The sequence below is a fragment of the Schistocerca americana genome, chromosome 11, assembly GCF_021461395.2.
Source record: "Schistocerca americana isolate TAMUIC-IGC-003095 chromosome 11, iqSchAmer2.1, whole genome shotgun sequence".
Classification (NCBI taxonomy): Eukaryota; Metazoa; Arthropoda; class Insecta; order Orthoptera; family Acrididae; genus Schistocerca; species Schistocerca americana.
In genome coordinates this window covers 165,180,643-165,202,604 of record NC_060129.1, presented here as the reverse complement: position 1 = coordinate 165,202,604, position 21,962 = coordinate 165,180,643, and the positions used below count along the sequence as shown (strand labels likewise).

General features: G+C 39.3%; 1 protein-coding gene across 1 annotated transcript in view; it reads left to right on the top strand.

The window, feature by feature from the left end:
- LOC124554209 (putative sodium-dependent multivitamin transporter) overlaps nucleotides 1–21,149 on the top strand; it is a 390,772-nt gene extending 369,623 nt beyond the window's left edge. Inside the window, exons 10-13 of the mRNA XM_047128278.1 lie at nucleotides 157–308; nucleotides 6,959–7,154; nucleotides 12,380–12,547; nucleotides 20,405–21,149. Of these exons, the coding sequence (XP_046984234.1) occupies nucleotides 157–308; nucleotides 6,959–7,154; nucleotides 12,380–12,508 (477 nt within the window). The 3' untranslated portion in view covers nucleotides 12,509–12,547; nucleotides 20,405–21,149. The remainder of the gene's footprint in view (nucleotides 1–156; nucleotides 309–6,958; nucleotides 7,155–12,379; nucleotides 12,548–20,404) is intronic.
- Nucleotides 21,150–21,962: the final 813 nt, after the last annotated feature.

Below are 21,962 nucleotides of genomic sequence, written 5' to 3'. Positions count from 1 at the left end.
ACAGATGCCCACAAGGCTTTCTCATCCTTCAGTTCTTTCTCCTCACCGTCAACTGAAAGAGCGACGTGAACTTTTCTCAGATCCCTGCAGACTTTTTTGACTATTTTTGAGCCCCTCTTCCCACTGAACGCCTACTGCTACGTGACGGTGTTGCAGGGAGCCATAACGGGCCTTGCCACGGGGCTCGCCTTCTCCATGTGGGTCGGCTTCGGCGTCCCCCGGCCGGACGCAGTGAGGCTGCCCACCAGGACGGACGGCTGTGACTTCAACGTTACGGCCACACCGCCGCCGCCCACCCAGGACCCCAGGTCAGCCGCAGCATCTCCTCTCACATTTCCGCAGCATCATAAATTAACACTGTACTTTTGGGTGCTCAGGAGAGTTGTCAGTTCCATTATTCCACATGATACTTCAGTGACTGACCCAGTCATCTTCTCCAGTTGATGTGAGATGTACTGTTAAGTGTACCTGCTGCCTGGACTGTCACAAAATTCAATTTTTTTCCTCTTTTTCACACATTATATCACCTTTGCTATCACTTGCATGACAGTAAAATATTTAGTTTATAAGCTTGAAGGCACACATTCTTTTGATCCCTTTGGGGGAAGGTTTGGGTCATAAGTTGTTAGTTCCACACCTCATGGGTTCCGTGCTACAGAGGAAAAACTTTGCTTATTGATATGTAATTTTTAATAGCACATAGAACCTGTTTTGGGGTCTAGATTCTTCTTCATAAATCTCATTTCTTAGTAACAGTATTGTGAAAAGGATAGTTGCTACTCACCATATAGCAGAGATACTGAGTTGCAGACAGGCACCAGAAAATGAGTGTTTGGCCAACAAGACCTCATTGGGCGCGCGTCCCCCTCCACACACAGACATGCAAATGGGGCTCACTCATACATGACAGCAGTCTCTGTCTGATGAGGCCACAAACCAAGTCAGGTCTCAGTAGCCAGAGACTGCAATTATCTTATGTTAATACATTCCACCCTGGATTTACCATTTTTTTTAAAGAAAATCATATGAGGGCTATTCAGAAAGTAAGGTCCAATCAGTTGCAAAAAAGGAAACCACAGTGGAAGCCTGATGAAGTTTTGCACAGATCTGTAGGTCAGTGTCTCTAGTACATCTGTCGATCGCGCATCACATCACTCTTCACAGTTCTCAGTTCTGAGTGCACAGTGAGCATGTAAAGATGCCCCAATTTGGAAGAGTGAGAGGGGGGGGGGGGGGTGCACAGAGATTCCCAAAGATTCCACCTAATGACTTATTTTGTACTAATTGTTCTATTTTGTTGAGTAATGGAGGGAAGTTCCCAGATTATAGTTCCTTACATGGGTACTGAAAGACATGTTTCCATGTTCTCATAGAATATGACTTTGTTTTTGACTTGGAAATATCTTTTTGTAAAGAATGATGTTAAAATTTGTGTCACACCACTATTTATAGCTGAGTTTGACTCCTAGCTCCTGCTGCACTGCTTCACATGTTTGTTTTACTGGGATGACACGATTTTGCCTGAAATACACATTCTCTTGGTGCTCCAGATATTTTGCTAGCTGGTATGTACTGGGTGTTCTAAAGCCACCGTGTCCTGCTGTATGATTAAAATATGTTTGAATAACTGTTGCAATAAAAAGTCACACACATCTGTCTGTGGACACAATATGTAGAGTTGACTAAAAGAAATTGCAGGGCTCAGGTGCTAGAAATATTTCATTAACATTGTGAACAATAAATAGTTAAGAATAACACTCATCTTAAGTACATTGTTGTACTTGTTGTTTTTGCTTGCTGTCTGGAAAAAAAATGGAGTATGATTTTACCAAAAGGGTGTCTGGATCTTGAAAACGTTCAGAACAATATATCCTTCTCCTTCTTGGTCTCAGTATACTAGCACAATTCATTCATGCAATGAAATAGTCAACAATGCATTTCAGTCATGTTCTCAGAATTATCTAATCAGGTATAAAATGAAATTCTTAAAAAAAAAATTCAGTTTTTCAGATTTGTTGACACATAAACAATGTGTTTCACATGGGTGCAATGGAGAGAAATTGCAGTTTTTTCTCCACATGTCTGATCATCAACACAGTTACAAAACGGGTTCCTTTCTCCACAGCTCACTGCCAACTACCTCCAGCTAAAGAAACATAAACCAAAGATACAAGATGGATTGTAGAGTATCACTCATCTTGGTATTTGTTCACAAATGGAATGTGTATAATACTTTAATCAAATAGTAATTGAAGTTTTGTTAAGCTTGAATAATCAATTAGTGTCAGATGCAATAAATTTAAAATGGGGTTTTAACAGTTTTAAATATTGTTAAGACCAAAATTCTCTGCTGATAATTGATAAGGGGGGACATAATTTTTCACATATAGTTATCAGTATTTCATCCTGGAAACTCAAAATACAAAGGCATAGGCTTTCAAAAATAAAGGAAAATAGTTAAATGTGACAGAAACATGGGTCCCCAAACTTCAAAATAATTCAATAAATTAAAACTAAGGAAATACACTTTGCTGGTGTTACAAAATATTATAATAACAAAAGATATATTACTTTATACATTAATTCCAGCTGAATCACTATCCGATGTACTCCAGAACTACATAAGTGTAGGCTCATTGTACTGTGCCATTATTACCAACTATGGGCATTGCAGCGAAGCCTTCCTCGTGTAGTGTCAGATCATGAGAGCACTGCTGCAGAATTACATCATCTAAAAGAAGTGTATTGAAATAGAGAAATAATTACTCAATATCTACTGATATCAGTAGGCCTGTATGGAAAATGGCATCCACAGTATTTCACTCACGTCAACAAAGATAAGCAATGTGGCTTGCAATGTTAGAGATGATGTGCTTCTCAGAAGGTCAAGTGTATGTAGCATATCTTACATGGGGCAGAGCAGTAGAACAGTTGAGGACAGGTTCACTGACACACCCAACTAAAACAGCTTAGAAAATCAGCTGTCGCTGAGCACTGCCTCTGATATAATCTCAAGATGAAACGCTGTAAGGCCAGTGTCCTCATGTAAACACAAAGTTTCTGGGACGCTGTAATTAAGGATTCTAGCAATACAAAGAAGTCCAAAAGTTGTAGTAAACTGGAATGGAGGTATCAGTTTAAATAAGGCTGGGCACCTTGCCCACCAGGGGTGGTAAACACTGAAGGCATTTGCATTTCACGGAATATCAGTGCGGTCTCTGAAAAACAAAAGAGGATCACAGTGTGTAACTGGCACTGGGAATCAGCCTCAGCTACGAATAACTGTGTGACGCACACAGTGCTTCGGTCCAGTTGTAGGCCAGGCAGCAAGTATGCATAGTGACCCAGCTAGCAGCTCCCAAAGGTAACGACTGTGTCTGTTGTTGAAATATCATACAGGAACGTGCCTTTCGCAACTCAGCTGATCACCTGGAAGCACAGTGTCAAGAGCTTCACTGTCCACGGTGGTGTCGGCCTGCAGTAGTAGTGGGGCAGTGAGGAGGTTGTGGACAGTGGGTGCCAAAAGTCACCCGAGTAGGCATGGAGCAGCTACTGCCACATCTCGTACACTTTCTACCTTCCATAGGATATAGGACTTATATTCATAAATCTTTTTAATAAAATGTCGAGTAACAATTCAGCGATAACTTCAGCCTGGGAGAATGTTAGCCACAGATAATGCAGTGTCAACACCACAACCTGCCTTCCTCTGTTCTCACCTGGAACTCAAAGAGAAAATTAGTGAAGATCAGCTTCACACTACCTGTCTTAGTTAAGGCTGTAGATCACGAGTGTGTAAAGAGAGCACCGATGCTATTACACTGAACGATATAAGGATTGGTTCCAGTGTTTATCACCACATGTTCCCATTGCACACCTGGACATGCACAAAATGTGAACATATATTTTGTTATTTATTATTATTATTTGTTATTGCTATTGTTGTGGCCTTCAGTCCAGAGACTGGTTTGATGCAGCTCTCCATGCTACTCTAGCCTGTGCAAGACTCTCCATCTCTGAGTAACTACTGCAACGTACATCCTACTGAATCTGCTTACTCTGTTCATGTCTTGGTCTCCCTCTATGATTCTTACAGCCCCCTTCCCTCCCACCCCCACTTCCCTCCAGTACAGAATTGGTGATCACCTGGTATCTCAGAATGTCTCCTATCAACCGATTCCTTCTTCTAGTCAGGTTGTGCCCCCCAACTGTATTTAGTACCTCCTCATTAGTTACACAATCTAGGCATTAAATTATCAACATTCTTCTATAGCACCCCATTTCAGAGGCTTCTAGTCTCTTCATGTGTGAACTCTATCTTCCGAACATGGGTACGTACACTGATAAAAATAGCTTCAGAAATGACTTCCTAAAGCTTAAATTGATAATGTTAACATAATTTCTCTTCTTCAAAAACGCCTTACTTGCCATTGCCACTCTAAATTTTATGTCCTCTCTACTCCAGTCATCCTAAGTTATTTTGCTGCCCAAATAACAAAACTTGTCTACTGTTTCAAGTGTGTCATTTCCTAATTTAATTCCCATAGCATAACTTGGTTTAATTAAACTATATCCAATTATCCTTGTTTTGCTTTAGTTGATGTTTATCTTATATCCTTCTCTCAAGACACTGTCCATAATTTTCAACTGCACTTCCAAGGCCTTTGCTGCCTCTGAGGGAATTACACTGTCATTGACAGACCTCAGAAGTTTTATTTCTTCTCCATGCCCACTCCAAATATTTCTTAGGCTTCCTTTTCTTCTTGCTCAATGTACAGATTGAATAACATTAGTGATAGGCCTACAACCCTGCCTCACTCACTCAATGACTGCTTTCCTCCGTTCCCTCAACTGTTATAACTTCCACATGGTGTAAATAGCCTCTTGCTCCCTGTATTTTACCCCTACTACCTTCAGGAGTTAAGGAGAGCATTCCAGGCATGGCTGTCAAAACCTTTCTTAAGTCTACAAATACTGTAAATGTAGGGTTGCCTTTCCTTAATTTATCTTCTAAGATAAGTTGTAGGATCACTATTGCCTCATATTTTGCTGCATTTCTCCAGAATCTATACAAACTTGCCACCAGTTCTTCCATTCTTCTGTAAAGAATTTGTTTTAGTATTTTACAACCATGACTTACTAAACTGATAGTCTGGTAATATTCACACACGTCAGCAACTGCTTTCATTCTAATCAATACTAACTTCTTGATTATTCTTAACATTTCTGCATATATGAGTACTTCAATACATTTTTACTGTTCCTAATAATTTATTGAAAAGTTATTAAAACACTGTGTACCTTCCACTTACAAGCAACTATTAATGAAATGCAATGTCTCATAAAACAAGATTAACATAAAATCAGCAAAGAATATACAGAAAACATTCAAATATGGCTCATAATAGTGGAATGAAGCATCACCTGAGAATAAAAGGATGGAAGTATGAAAAAATGCACACTGTATGGGGTAGTTTAGTAAACAGAAAGAGTAGCGTTCAATTAAAATTCCGTATTGACAGTAGAAATGTTGGAACACGTGAGGCTATGCTGACCCTATGACTTATCTTAGAGAACAGATTAAGGAAAGGCAAGCTTGTGTTTCACAAAGTTGATTGGAATACTCTCTTTTAAATTCTGAAGGTGGCAGGAGTAAAATACAGGGAGAGAAAGGCTATTTACAATTTGTACAGAAACCAGATGACAGTTATAAGACTCAAGTGGCATGAAAGAGAAGCAGTGGTTGGGAAGGGACTGTGACAGGGTTGTAGCCTATCCCCAATGTTTTTCAAAAATGGCTCTGAGCACTATGGGACTTAACTGCTGAGGTCATTAGTCCCCTAGAACTTAGAACTACTTACACTGAACTAACCTAAGGACATCACACACATCCATGCCCGAGGCAGGATTCGAACCTGCGAACGTAGCGGTCGCGCAGTTCCAGACTGTAGCGCCTAGAACCGCTCGGCCACACTGGCCGGCCCCAATGTTATTCAATCTGTATATTGAGCAAGCAGTAAAGGAAGCAAAAGAAAAATTTGGAGTAGGAATTAAAATCCATGGAGGAGAAATAAAAACTTTGAGGTTTGCCGATGACATTGTAATTCTGTCAGAGACAGCAAAGGACCTGGAAGAGCAGCTGAATGGAATGGACAGTGTCTTGAAAGGATGATATAAGATGAACATCAACAAAAGCAAAACGAGGACAATGGAATGTAGTCGAATTAAATCAGGTGATGCTGAGGGAATTATATTAAGAAATGAGACACTTAAATTAGTAAAGGGGTTGTGCTATTTGGGTAGCAAAATAACTGATGATGGTTGAAGTAGAGAGGATATCAAATCTAGACTGGCAATGGCAAGAAAAGCATTTCTGAAGAAGACAAATTTGTTAACATTGGGTATAGATTTAAGTGTCAGGAAGTCGTTTCTGAAAGTATTTGTATGGTGTGTAGAAATGTATGGAAGTGAAATGTGGATGATAAGTAGTTTAGACAAGAAGAGAATAGAAGTTTTCAAAATGTGGTGCTACAGAAGAATGCTCAAGATTAAATGGGTAGATAACATAACTAATGAGGAGGTATTGAACAGAATTGGGGAGAAAAGCAGTTTGTGGCACAACTTGACTAGAAGAAGAGATTGTTTGGTAGGACATGTTCTGAGGCATCAAGGGATCACCAATTTAGTATTGGAGGGCAGTGTGGAGGGTAAAAATCATAGAGGGAGACCAAGAGATGAATACACTAAACAGATTCAGAAGGATGTAGGTTGCAGTAGGTACTGGGAGATGAAGAAGCTTGCACAGGTTAGAGTAGCATGGAGAGCTGCATCAAACCAGTCTCTGGACTGAAGACCACAACAACAACATTGGTAGTTATATCATGATGTCACACGCACACCACACCTGGGATCCACATGTTACACATATGTACAATACGTATTATCCCCCACATTGCAGCGAGTACTTCTACCTGTACCGCGTGTCGTACCTGTGGGTTGTCGTGCTGGGATTCCTGCTGACACTCGTCGTGGGCACCATCGCGTCGTGGGTGGCGGGCGTCACCTGCGAGGGGGACCGCAGCGTGCCGCCGCCAGACCCCGACCTCTTCGTGCCGCCAGTCCGGAGGGCGCTGCTCGCGAGGAGAGGGCGCAGGGTGAGTGGCAGTGGTAACACTGGCAGCACTGTCTCCAGCTGAGCGATGTCCTGACAACTGATTAGGCAGTCAATTTCAGATATAATCTGTTTGAAGACACATTTAGTATTGGATTAAAAGCTGTTTTAGTGGTGGAGTTGATTATAAAGTGTTTCTGAAATAAACCTCTTTCACTTGTATATGAACTATTATGGGAACACAAAAACTTTTGTGATTTCAAATCACATCTTCAGGTGTACAAGATAGGAAATGTACAATGAACATTACGATAAACAGATAGCTATCCTAATAACCTATGCTGACGACAACCAATACGAAGTACTCACACATCAGTGACATGTTTAAACCCAGATACAAAAAGGAGGACATCTCAAAGTAAAGTACTGTTACCCACAACAAGCGGGATGTCGTAATTCAAATTGACAGGTTGAAAACTGAAATATTAAATGTGCACCTACCTACAGTGAAAAGAGCAAAATAACAAAACAAGAAAAGTAAAAGCCCCAGTTAGATACATTGAACGCCCCTGGTTATGAATCCTCACTTCATACTGGGAAGCTGCAGACAGCAATGCTTCAGCCTGCTCAGTGTGCCAGTGTGTTCATGTGTATCATGGAGGGCACTAGCATCACCGTGCACATAGCAGGGAAAGCTACAAACATTTTTACGCAATCCAAATATTTTGGAAATGTTTGAGGCCTCTGTTACACAGCATAATCATATAAATTATAAAATATGTCAGCAAAAAAATTGTAAAGCCAAATAGACCAGAAACAACAAGCCCAGGATCAATAACCTAGCAAATATCACACTACATCTTTGAAAGGTGATCAAAGATAGACAGTATATTGTAACGTCTTAACTCCAGCTGATTGTTAAGGGTATATTTGGGGTATAGCTTTAGACTCTTCCACAACGTTTAAAATGGTCCTTCACTTCTCTGTCTAAGACTTTTGAATTATTGACTACACCTGTTATGGAGTGGCCTGAATCACGTAAGCTGCTACTTAAAGTGGACTTTGAATTTCTCAGACTGTCGTGTTCTCGAAACATAATAGCAGGCCCTCTGCCAGTCTGCCACACATACCTGGCAGGACAATTGTCACAACTGATGCAATATATACCAACAGTGTCGTACTTTTCACAGGCCACATACTATTTATTTACAAGTGTTTGACCGAGATTCTGTGGGGTAAAGAATACTAGCTTTATCTCTTTTGTCCTTTACTTTATTATTAAACTTAATTTATTTAATTTTATTATTAAATTATAGAGTGTCTTTCTTGACTGCAGACTTATTTAGTCTAGTGGCTTAAATGGCTCTCAAGAGACAAATCTTGGTACTTAGTTTTAAAAAAAGTCACATGAGCCATTCTGGTATGACCCCACTGGGGCCGATCTGACAACTCAGATTCTGTGATGTAGCTACACAATATGCTCTATGACTTAATGGGCGCTGAGAGTCAGAAGAATGGCTCCACTATATATGCCGATCATTTGTCAAAGGTCGTCTCGCTCATCAGAGAGATTGAGCTTACAGGAAATGCCGTGTGTCATGCTGGATCACATATAGCGGTGTTGGGGTGACCGAAAAACTCAATATGTATGCAAACAAGGCAACTTAAGGTAAAAGGAGAACAACCAAGAAACTGATAATAAAATGGGGAGAAAGTAAGAGCCTCACAAATTATATTTAGACATGGCAGAATGTAGTAAGGTACTGTTCCTCCACTTATTGTGATGTCACCCTTTACATATACAGGGTATTATAGAAAATTGTTACATATACCTGTAGGAGCTAATATTGGTCAAAAATGGAATAAAAGATGTGTCCGGAAACCAGTATCTGTTGAGATATGGCTCAATGTGTTCTCTCATTCCCATCTGTGTGTTACATAGAAATATATGCTACAGGCATGCACTTACCATGCATTCTGATGCATTCTTCAGTGCTACTTCACAGTGAATAAGCATTCTTTCAGATATACGGAGCACCATTTGGATTGTGTTTTGTGCATTGGTCACAAGCTACTGCAACATCTTGACATTGTTGATGGGTCGGACACACATCAATGTTGTTAAATATCCCCAGAGCCAGAAATCCAACGGATTCAGATTTGGTCAATGAGGAGACCATGGTACTGGACCTCCCCAGTCAATCCATTACCCATGAACATTGCAGTGAGATACTGTTACACAATCAGTAGAAAATTGGGTGGTGACCTGTCATGCATAAAACAATCATCTTTCTGTAATGGTAATGTTCTCCATTAGTGCTAATAATTTATTGTACAGAAAACTGATATGCGGCACCTGTTTAACTGTATGGTAAAGTCTACAGCCCTAAGAGCCTTTCACTGACAATTCCCAGCCATACATTCATTCTGAAGTGATCCTGATGCCTTATCACTGTGATTGCTCAAGTATTGCATTGGTCCATACATGCATACTGTAGTAATTTACTATGGCATCTCTTGTGAATTCTGCCTCATCTGTAAATAAAATACAGTCTGAGAACTGCGGATTTTCAACAGCTCATGTCATAACAGGTATTGATTTTTGGACATATCAAAATAAGTACTTTCCTTCTATTATTCACCAATACTAACTCATATAGGAATATATGACACTATATTTAAACACCCTGTATTTAATGTATAGGTTGTTTGTTTTGGTATAGAACAACTGAATAGCTCCAAAAACTGTGAATTGTATGAAAAAATGTTCCAGATAAAAAGTTAATATTTTCAAAGGGGACATATATCTGTGCTGCCCACTAACTTCTCTCCCCACAATGCAGTGGTCAATTTTTTTTATTTTCAAATGGAAATCTTCATTTTATTGCAGATTTGGAGTCTATGCCAAAAAATACCTAGGGTTTACCTGAAACTTTCTTTGCATTTGTGGTAGGTGGGGCAGTAATGAACAGATTTAAGATTCTCTGGCTTTTGCAATTAAGAACTGACTCATTTCATTCTACATTGCATTTGTGATAAAAGTGTAAACTTTCCTCTTCTGAACAGTTGTTCTTGTGTTCAAAACTTGATTGCACAGTAAAATTTTTTTGTTTAGACCTTTGAAAATGTGGAAAAGAAGCTACTTTTACTATAACATGGGTTCTGTTCCCCACAGCACCAGGATGATGAATTTTAGTGAGTCCCCTCAAATCTCAATGTTTTCTTCCACACAATCCTAGTACACGCTTAAAATTTTGCTCATAAAACTAGAACCAGCTACATGTGCTGTTTTTTGTGCATCCAGCTAGTTGTTAATCAAAATAACTTAATTGCTTAATGTATATATGTTTTCTCTACTTTTCTGTCTTTTATGTTACTGTTGAAATTCAGCAACTGCATAATTTATTAAAATTAAAATTTAAAACAGTCTTGATTTTAACTACTTTTAAGATCACTGACTATGTTTTCAAAAATCTTATACATAATTTATTTTTCTGTACAGACAGATTTATATGCATCTATAAACAGCTGCTGCTACAGAGCAGAGGGCAGTTCGTGCACAACCATGTACAGTCACTGGGCTGGTCAGTCAGTATAAAGTCACTTCTGCAAATTCCCAGTTGCACAATTACTTACAATAGACAAAATATTATTGCTACTTATTAATTTTTTTAAACTCCTTCTGAAAAGCCATTGGCACTGAAATGTGAATTTGTCTCCATTATCCATTTTTTTAATATTTTTTTTATATAAAGTGGTTTCACTGTTGAGTTCTTTAAGCATTCAGGAAACTAAACATTCCTAAAAGAAGAATTACAAATTTGGCCAAGTACTGGACCAACATAGGCAGCACAGTGCTTTAGTATTCTGCTAGATAATCCATCATGTACCTGAGAGTTCTTAGTCTTCACTTATTGACTCAGTGACTGAATCTCCACCTTTCCAGTATCATAGAGGTGTATTTCAGATAGCAGTCTTTGAAAGCCGTTTCCTAAGAGAATTAGATAATTACCTGGAGAAACTAAGTTTTTATTTAACTCACCTACTATATTCAGAAAGTTACTGTTAACTACTGTACATTGTACTTATTGTTGAAAGTTACTTAAAGTTCACTTATAACTTCCCAGCAACTGACTTATGAAGAAGTAGAAGAAGAAGAAGAAGAAGAAGATGATGATTTCAGAGTAACCAAACTAACGGGACTGTAAACTTAAAGAAAGGCAAAACTACACTGTACACAAACAGGCTTCAGTGATAGGCCTGGGTGTAGCTATTCTGGCCTGCTGTGAAGGTATTGTGATGTGGTTGTGCTGCAAATGTCTGCATATCATAGACATTTGCAACCCAACATTTACATTATGCACTGTGTGTCTTGTTTGGAAACAAATTTGTTCCATTTGCTCGCAATTCTTGCTACCAACATCAGTAGTGTCCATTTTAATCTTTCCCCTCAAGCTGGATTTTCAAACAGCTCAGTACTTTCTCAGGTTTCTTTTCTGGCAGTGTTAGCTGTATGTTAACAGTGGTGCAGAGTAGTATGGATCGAGTTGGCCAATACATCTAGTGTGAAGGTTCACTGAATGCAGTGGAAGGAACAATACAGCGATGCTATAATGAAATATTCTCACATGGATGGCAAACCATATCATAATATCTTCATACCACATCAGAAAAGCTACAACCAGTGAACAGTGGAATTCTGTGTCTCTGTGAGTTCAATGTCCTGTTAATTAGATTGCTCTGTAATCATCATCTCCTTGTAAAGTCAATTGCGGGCAGTTACAAGTGAAGTCCAAATATTTTTCCATGACAATGCAATATACAGTATTTAACAATTAGGTCCCGTATATAGCAGCTGAGTCAAATGAAAGCTTAGTTTGCAATTATTCTGTAAAAAGCCACTGGATAGCATGGATTTCTCACACCAATACGCCCAGAAATATTGCTCAAGAATCTCTATATCACATTTTATTTAGGGCAAAACAGTAGTGGGCGAAATACTGATCCTTGTGGATCTCCATACTTAGTGCATTTCTCACTGTGAATTTGGTTTTATTCCTGTATTATAATTTGTTAATGTGATCTGTTTTCTGTAACTGAGACAAGACTCTGTTCACAATGCAACATTTTATGGTTTCTCTTGTAGAATTAAAAGATCTGTGCATCTGAAGGCCTTGGAAAAGTTCCATAAAATATTGACAGTTTAAAGTTTTTCCTATTTGGCTCTAGCACAGTCAGTGGGTGCAGCCAGTATGTATGTGTGTGCAGGGCTCCAACCCGGTGCAGCTGACACGTGTGGCCGGTGACCTGTCCAATGGTGTGGGACCAGCTGCAGACACCAAGAGCCAGGAGGAGCCGCTCAATGGCATAGGTGGCCACCACGTCACCCCAATGTGATGTCGACAGAGTACAGTGGGGACTGCTGTGAGCTGAAAGGTGAATCCACATGGCATGCGACCATGAATGTATGTTCCCTATACTTGAGGGATCATCATAATTTGACCCAAGATAAACAACAGACCTGGTACTGCCACTTATGGGACCTACATTTGATGTTATACAATTGTCAAGTTTGTTTCGTTCTTGTGTCTAAGTGCACCAGTGCGACCCTCTACTTTCTATTCTGAAGGTTAGATGCCATTTGTAGAAGGCATGATGTCACAGACTGTAGCAAGGTCACAGAGTATACTGACTGGATAATTTTTCTTGTTTACCTGTGCCAGAACTTAATTTGTGAGGTCATGCTCAGCTATATGTGTGTTAGTCCTTTCATTACCACCACCTGGTACCAAATTATACAGGGTGTTAGAAAAAGGTACGGCCAAACTTTCAGGAAACATTCTTCACACACAAATAAAGAAAAGATGTTATGTGGACATGTGTCCGGAAACACTTAATTTCCATGTTAGAGCTCATTTTAGTTTCGCCAGTATGTACTATACTTCCTCGATTCATCGCCAGTTGGCCCAATTGAAGGAAGGTAATCTTGACTTCGGTGCTCGTGTTGACATGCGACTCATTGCTCTACAGTACCAGCATCAAGCACATCAGTACGTAGCATCGACAGATTAGTGTTCATCACGAACGTGGTTTTGCAGTCAGTGCAATGTTTACAAATGCGGAGTTGGCAGATGCCCATTTGATGTACGGATTAGCACGGGGCAATAGCTGTGGCGCGGTGTATTTGTAACGACACAGATTTCCAGAACGAAGGTGTCCCGACAGGAAGACGTTCGAAGCAATTGATCGGCGTCTTAGGGAGCACGGAACATTCCAGCCTACGACTCGCGACTGGGGAAGACCTAGAATGATGAGGACACCTGCAATGGATGAGGCAATTCTTCGTGCAGTTGATGATAACCCTAATGTCAGCGTCAGAGAAGTTGCTGCTGTACAAGGTAACGTTGACCACGTCACTGTATGGAGAGTGGTATGGGAGAACCAGTTGTTTCCGTACCGTGTACAGCATGTGCAGGCACTATCAGCAGCCAATTGGCCTCCAGGGGTACACTTTTGCGAATGGTTCATCTGACAATGTGTCGATCCTCATTTCAGTGCAAATGTTCTCTTTACGGATGAGGCTTCATTGCGACGTGATTAAATTGTACATTTTCACAATCGACATGTGTGGGCTGACGAGAATCCACATGCAATTGTGCAATCACGTCATCAACACAGATTTTCTGTGAATGTTTGGTCAGGCATTGTTGGTGATGTCTCGATTGCGCCCCATGTTCTTCCACCTACGCTCAATGGAGCACGTTATCATGATTTCATACGGGATACTCTACCTGTGCTGCTAGAACATGTGCCTTTACAAGTACGACACAACATGTGGTTCATGCACGATGGAGCTCCTGCACATTTCAGTTGAAGTGTTCGTACGCTTCTCGACAACAGAATCGGTGACTGATGGATTGGTAGAGGCGTACCAATTCTGTGGCCTCCACGCTCTCCTGACCTCAACCGTCTTGACTTTCATTTGTGGGGGCATTTGAAAGCTCTTGTCTATGCAACGCCGGTACTAAATGTTGAGACTCTTCATGCTCGTATTGTGGATGGCTGTGATACAATACGTCATTGTCCAGGGCTGCATCAGCGCATCAGGGGTTCCATGCGTCGGAGGGTGGATGGATGTATCCTCACTAACGGAGGACATTTTGAACATTTCCTGTAACAAAGTGTTTGAAGTCACGCTGATACGTTCTGTTGCTGTGTGTTTCCATTCCATGATGAATGTGATTTGAAGAGAAGTAATAAAATGAGCTCTAACATGGAAAGTAAGCGTTTCCGGACACATGTCCACATAACATATTTTCTTTCTTTGTGTGTGAGGAATGTTTCCTGAAAGTTTGGCCGTACCTTTTTGTAACACCCTGTATAAATATTTTTGTGGATTTGTGGATGTCAGAGCAACACATTTTCTTAAGCAAGCAGCAGATTTCCAACTTTAATAGACAGTTATCCAGTGAAGAATCACAATACTACAACGTAAAAGTCCATGCAAGAAAAATATCAGAGCTATAGGATCTCATGGAAGACCTCATGGAAGAATTACAAAATTACTCTTATATAAATGGTATGCAAATAAATGAATGCTTGCTTTCCAAATAGTAATCAGTTACACCACTGAATACCTCAATATTATGAACATTTGTTGCCTGCTTTCATAGAAGGAGCAATAACTCCATACACCAAAATTCCAGAGTTTATTCCTCGAGTCATTACTCTTTCCATTCACTGCAGTATTTTCAAAAATGGCATTCCTGCGATGTAACTTCCTTGGGGGTGACAATCTCCCACCCCCTTGCATCAGTAATTACATAAAGATATCATGCATTGGACAAACCAATAATACCACTTTTTATCCACTGGAATAACGCCTTTCCAGCATTTCCATAGGTTTGATATAATCATGCTGTAGGAATGTCATTTTTAAAATGGATTATTTCTCTGTGTGTAACAATCTCCCTTACCTCACAAAAAAGACTTTGCATTTCAGACATAATACAGACAGAATTGTACGAGGTAATGGAGCAGGATGAAATGTAAATATGTGGTACAGTGGGCTGTGTCTTCTGCTGTGCACTTCATAATGAACTTCAGAATTAACTGAAATGTGTAATAAGTGTAATCAGTAGAGATGAAATCAGTGGAGGTAGGAGGGAGGTCTCGAAAGTTCTCTGCCTCATACTGAAAAACGTGCATTTATGTTTCCAGAATGTTTTTCAACATAATCTTCTTTAACATTAACATATTTCATCCAGTGAAATTTCGTCTTTGTAGTGTACCATTGGAAGGGCTGCAAGGCACTCTTCCACAGCTGGAGTTGCTTCTGTGTTAGGTGAAAAATGCTGATGAACAAGAGCAACTTTGAATTTTAAGAGGAAATGGAAGTCTGAGTGAAACATGCCAGGGGAATAGGCTGAACTTTCATCCAACACTTTACAGTGCATATCAAAAAGTAAATTATGTCAAGGTTGTCTATTTACTGCCATTAGGGAAACTCCATGATACACTGTCACTGCAAAGAAACTTCTAAACAAACAAAGATTACTGCATAACAGGTGTAAAACAAATAGTAGGGCTATAGATAGGTGCTGAATGAAATGCATTTGGCTGTCAAGAGATCAATTACTGATGCCTTCAATGACCACCATAGCAGAATATTGTGAAAATGACATTTCACAAAAACCAAAGAAATTCTGTTCCTATGTAAAGGCTGTTAATGCACAAAGTTAGCGTCCAGCCCTAGTGAATGAGACAGGAACTGAAATTGAGGGTAGCAGAGCAAAACCTGAAATGCTTAACTACATTTTCAAATTTACTTTACAAAGGAAAACCCAGGAGAATTGCTCAACTTTAGTCCTTGTATCACTGAAAAGATGAATGAAAGAAGTATTGGTGCCAGTGGTGTTAAGAAATGGCTGAGATTGTTAAAACTGAACAAAGCTGCAGGCCCGATTGAATCCCTGTCAGAGTCTATATTGAATTTGTGGCTGAGTCAGCCCATCTCATAACTGTAATCTCTCATAGATCCCTTAAACAAAAAACTGTGTCAAGTTCTCCGAAAAAGGTATAGGTCACACTTATCTACAAGAAAGGTAGTAGAAGTGATCCACAAAACTGTCATCTAATATCCTTGACATCAATTTGTTGTAGAATCTTAGAACATTTTCTGAGCTCAAACAAAATGATGTACATTGAATAAAATGACCTCCTCAATGCCAGACAGCATGGTTTTCAAACCAAACTTTCACATTTCTCCCATGACATATTGAAAGCTTTGGATCAAGGCAACCAGGTGGATGTTATGTTTCTTGTTTTCTGAAACGGATTTGACTTAGAACCACAGCTTTGCTTATTGTCAAAAGTATGATCATATGAGGTATCAAGTGATATTTGTGACTGGATTGAGGACTTTTTGGTAAGAAGGATGCAGCATGCTATCTTGGATGGAGAGTCATTGTCAGATGCAGAAGTCATTTTGGCTGTTGTGATGCAAGTAGTGTTCTTGTTGTATGTTAATGACCTTGCAGATAGTATTAATAGTAAAATCAGGATTTTCACAGATGATGCAGTTATCTATAATGAAGTACTATCTGAAAGAAAGTGGGATAAATATTTTATAAATATTCAGTTAGATCTTGTTAAGATTTCAGTGTGGTGCAGAGATTGGCAACTTTCTCTAAATGTTCAAAAATGTAAAATTTTGCACTCAACAAAATGAAAAAATGCAGTATCCTATGACTATAACATCAATGAGCCACAGTTTGGATTATCCAGCTCATACAAATAACTGGTTGTAATGCTTTGTAGGGATATGAAATAGGATGTTCACTCAGGCTCAGTTGTGGGTAGTTGCTGCTGTTAGACTGTGCTTCATTGGTAGAATACTGTGGAAGTGCATTCAGTCTACAAAGGAGATTGCTTACAAATCACTTGTGCGGCTCGTTCAAGAATATTGCTCAAGGGTGGGACCCATACCAGACAGAACTAACAGGAGATACTGAACGTACATTCTGACAGCTATTGAACTATATGAAATAAAATCATCATCAAATTCTGAATGGCTTGCGTTAGGATGTTCAAACTACACGGTTGGCTGCAGGGCATGATGGGAATTGGTATGTGAATTCACACATGCCTTTCACCATTTGCATGCGAAAATGTCACAGCACAGTGTGCCTGAGTGTATAGTGCTTGTAAAGGCCTACCATACGAGCAATAGCACCCCAACTGTGGTCCGAAGGAAATAGTTCAAGCAGAAGACAACTGGTCCAAGTGTGCTAACAATCAACAATTTGATTTGCAAGTTTGAGAGAATGGGTAGTGTCGTGAGGACAGTGTCAGCAATATTGGTCATCCAAAAAGGTTGAAAACTTCAAGAATATGCATGCTGTGTTTCAAACCGGCCACAGGAAATTGATGAGATGAGCTGCACAACAGGTGGGAACCAACCGGAGATACTGCGACAAATTGTTGTTGAAACATGCGTCTATTCCCGTACAAAATTCAAACCCGTCAGCCATTTAGCCCCAAGGGTATGGAACAGTGGTTGTGTTTCATCAGCACTATTGTACACAGAAGTGACAAACAGGACTTTGATCTGAATATTGTTCGGTTTAACGGAAAAGTGCATTTTCATTTAGACGAGCCTGTCAACAAGCAAAATTGGTGCATTTGGGGGGACTGAGAATCTGCATTTCATTATCGAGAAGTCTCTTCACCTTCAGTGGGTGTCTGTGTGGTGTGCAATGTCCAGTCGTGGAATAATCGGTGCTATCTCTCTTACTGGCACAGTAACTTCTTAATAGTATGTGAATGTTTTGTAAGACGATTTTGTCACCATTATCTAAAATGATCCTTATTTTGACAAGAGGTGGTTCATGCATGACAGAACTTAACCCCACGAAAGCAGGAGTGTGTTTAATGCCCTGGAGGAGCACTTTGGGGACCCCATTCTGGCTCTGGAGTACCCAGAGGCCACTGGCACAAGCCACATTCCCCTCATCCAGATTCTCTGGATCTGAAAACATGTGACTGCATTTTGTGGGGCTATATTAAAGACAAGGTGTACACAATAACCCCAAAACCATTGCCGAGCTGGAAAACGCCATTTCGGAGGTCATCGACAGCATCAATGTTCAGACAATTCAACAAGTCGTGTACAATTTCGCTATTCATCTGTGCCACATCATTGCCAATGTTGGCAGATATATCAAACGTGTCATAACCTAAATCCAAATATCTGTAGTGACATTTACCTGTTGAATAAAGTGTATGCATGCCATAGTTTGTAACTAATTTAACTTTTTTTCATATAGTTCAATAGTTGTCACCCTGTATACAGAGCAGGGCAGCTCAAATAATCACAGGTTTGTTTAATCCGTGGAAGATTGTCAGATAGATACTGAAGGACCTGAACTGGAAGACTCTCAAAGATAGGTGTAAAGTATCCCCAGAATGTCTACTGACAGAGTTTCAAGAAGCAGCTTTAAATGATTACTCTAGGGATATACTACAATCCCAAATGTATAACTCACACAGGGACTGTGAGGATAAGATTAGAATAATTACTGCATGCACAGAGGCATTCAATCATTCTTCCCGCCCTCCATACATGAACGGAACAGGAAGAAAGCCTAATAACTGGTACAATGTTATGTATCCTCTGCCACGCACCTCACAGTGGATTGCAGAATATGGATGTAGATGTAGATATGATTTTCAATTATGTATGACTCAATATAGCGAAAATAGTATCAAATATGCAACATATCTTCTCATTGTAAAAGAGACTGAGATTACGTTGTTATCAGCCTTATTTCTGCAGCAAAGCTCTACAATTTCCCCCCCCCCCCCTCCCTGCAGATACTCCCCCCCAACAATTCATTGCTGCCTCAGGATTAAGTCCTCTCAATCAAACTACTCTTTCTGTCAAGTTGAACAATAAATTTCTTTTTTTTTCCATAATTTGGTTCTGTACCTCCACATTAGTCTACCCATCTAATCTTCAGAATTCTCCCATAGCACCATGTTTCTTCCCAGAAGTCCATATTGTTGACATTTGACTTCTATACAGGGCTGCAATTAAGAAAGATACTTTCAGAAGAGACTCCTTAACACTTAAATTTGTATTTGATGTTAATAAATTTCTCTTTTTTGTGAATAATTACCTTCCTATTTGCATTTTACATCCTCTCTACTTTGGTCATTGTCATTTATTTTGCTGTCCATATAGCAAAACTCATCTGTAGCTTTCAGTGTCTCATTTCCTAATAAAATAGCCCTGCCCCCTCCTTATTTAATTAGGCTACATTCCACTAGCCTTGCTTTACTTTTGTTGGTGTTCACCTTGTAACCTCTTCTGAAGGCGTTATCCATTCCATTCGACTGATTCCCGCAGTCCTTTGCTGTCTCTGATACAATTATGATGTTATCAATAAACTTCGATTTTTTGTCTGCTCCCTAAATTATAATTCCCTGTCCAAAATTGTCTGGTTTCCTTTTCTATTGCTCAATGTACAAACTGAGTAACTTGGGATATAGGCTAAAACCTGGTCTCATTCCGTTTGTGTCCTTCAGTTCTTCTCACTGCAGTCTAGTTTGCTACAACCCTGACTCTTTCTTCTCATGCTTTTTAATTCCTATACCTGTACTCTGGTTTCTTTACAGACTGTAAGCTTGTGCACCCTGAATTTTATTCCTGCTATCTTAGCAACTTCAAAGAGGAGATTCTCCTCTGATTTGGCTTGTATGATTCTTTCCATTCTTCTATAAATAATTTGCTAGAAGTTTGCAGTCATGAATTATTAAACTTATGGTTCAGTATTATCACACCTGTCATTTGCCTTCACACCTGTCACTTGCCTTTTTTGAAATAGCAGTTACAAACTTTTTCTTGATGTTTGTGGGTATTTCACCTGTAACACATGTCTTCAACACCAGGCAGCATAGTTTTGTCATGGCTGACTCTTCTAAGGAGCTCAGTATTTCTGGGGGAATTTCATCTATTTCCAAGTGCCTTGTTTTCACTTACATCTTTCAATGCTCTGTCAGACTCTTCTCACAATGTCATATCTCCCATATCATGTTCATCTACTGCCTCTGTATATTTCTTCCACATTTCAGCCTTCCTTTCTTTGCTAAATATGAGTTTGCCCACTGAGCTTTTCCAAAGGTTTCTTTAATTTCCCTTTACACAGCATCTATGTTTCCCACAACCACGTAAACTGAATGTTTGAAATCCAGTGTGTGTGACTGTTTGTTTTCCCTGTTATTGTGTTGCAGGTGCTGATCTGCAGGTTCCCAGCCTGAGACATTCCAGCCTTCTCTACAGAGGCTGCAACAACTTAGTCTATTTATTTTCTAGTTTTGTAAAAAAGGGAAAAAAATGTAAACACTCAGTATTCCTCAGTTTGTAATAGCTGTGCTTTTTATTCTCAGTTCTCTTCTGTTCAGCTGAATTGCTGCAAATAATGAAGCACTGCAAAATCAGTTTTATAGGTGCATGAAGTCTCGACAGAAGCAGCCAAAGAGAGTGGGAGAGATTATATGAGACAGCAAAATGTTGCTGAAGTTAACTGGTGATGCAATACTGCGCAGTGTAGAAACTTTCACAAATGTAACATTTCAGTGGACTTATTAAATATGGGCAATTGCTTACCTGGTAAACTGTGAGCAAAAGTATGACAATAATTATTACAATATTGGAAAAAGTTCTGACCAGGAAATCAATAATCGTGTGATGAAGATCAATACTAGAGGAGGGTGGAGGCATTGGATGGTGTAAAGATGGCTGAATAATATTGTTGAATGGCATAGAAAAGATGCCTCCAAAATAAAACTAGTTGCCTATAAAAGGTCACAGATACAAACCAATCACAAAATTTGCACATGTACGTTTTTCATCATATTTGCTGCACCGTAATTATTTTTCTAGAGCACATTGCACTTTAGAAGAATCTGTCTTGTCTTGTGTGTATGGGTTCCTAGCCAAAGTAAATTTTTTGAAGGTTAAAACCATTTTGCCATTTCAGCTTTAAAATTTTTTTAAATATGAATGTTTCTTTATTTCATCATTCACTCACCCACTGTCAGCTGATTTTTGGCACCTGTAGTAAATTGAGTAATTCGAAATCAAGCTGCATCTGTACTTCACTCTTTTGAATAATGCATCAGTTTAAATAGAACTCAATACAACACACTGCATTGCTATCTGCACCATTTCCACCACAGCTGAACTTATACAAACACATATTGCATAATTGGCAAAGAAATCAACAAATATGGTATTTATAATGTGGGTTCAACTTGTACAGTGTAAAAAGAATTTAGTGGTAAACATGTTTTTCATCCATTCATTCACCCATTTTGTTCTGGCTCCACATTAGGGGTATGGAGTGAGTTAAAGTATTCATTAAAAGGTGTGGGTAGAGACATGAAATTTGTTGAACATTAGCTGTTGTGTTATCCCTGCTTTTTTCAAGTCATCTTTACTGTCATGACAAGTTCCATTGTCTGTATTCTAGCTTTACTGCTGGTTTTGTACAGCTCCACAACTTACCTGGTTAATGTGGTTGACTGCATTCTTTTAATATCCCGTAGAAGTTTAGTGCATATTTTTACAAGTGAAGAAATACTGATCTAATTTAGAGTCTCCTTGTTTGCTCCTTCATCCATCCTTTTTTTAACAAAATAATTTGTCATCACTTTCTTCTCTTCTATATTTCCTCAGTGCCTCTTTGCCCATTTTAAATACTTTGTCAGTGGGCTACGCTACATCCATTATGTTTTCAAAACTAGTTCCTAGAACAATTTATCCAAATATTTGACTCAAGAAACACTT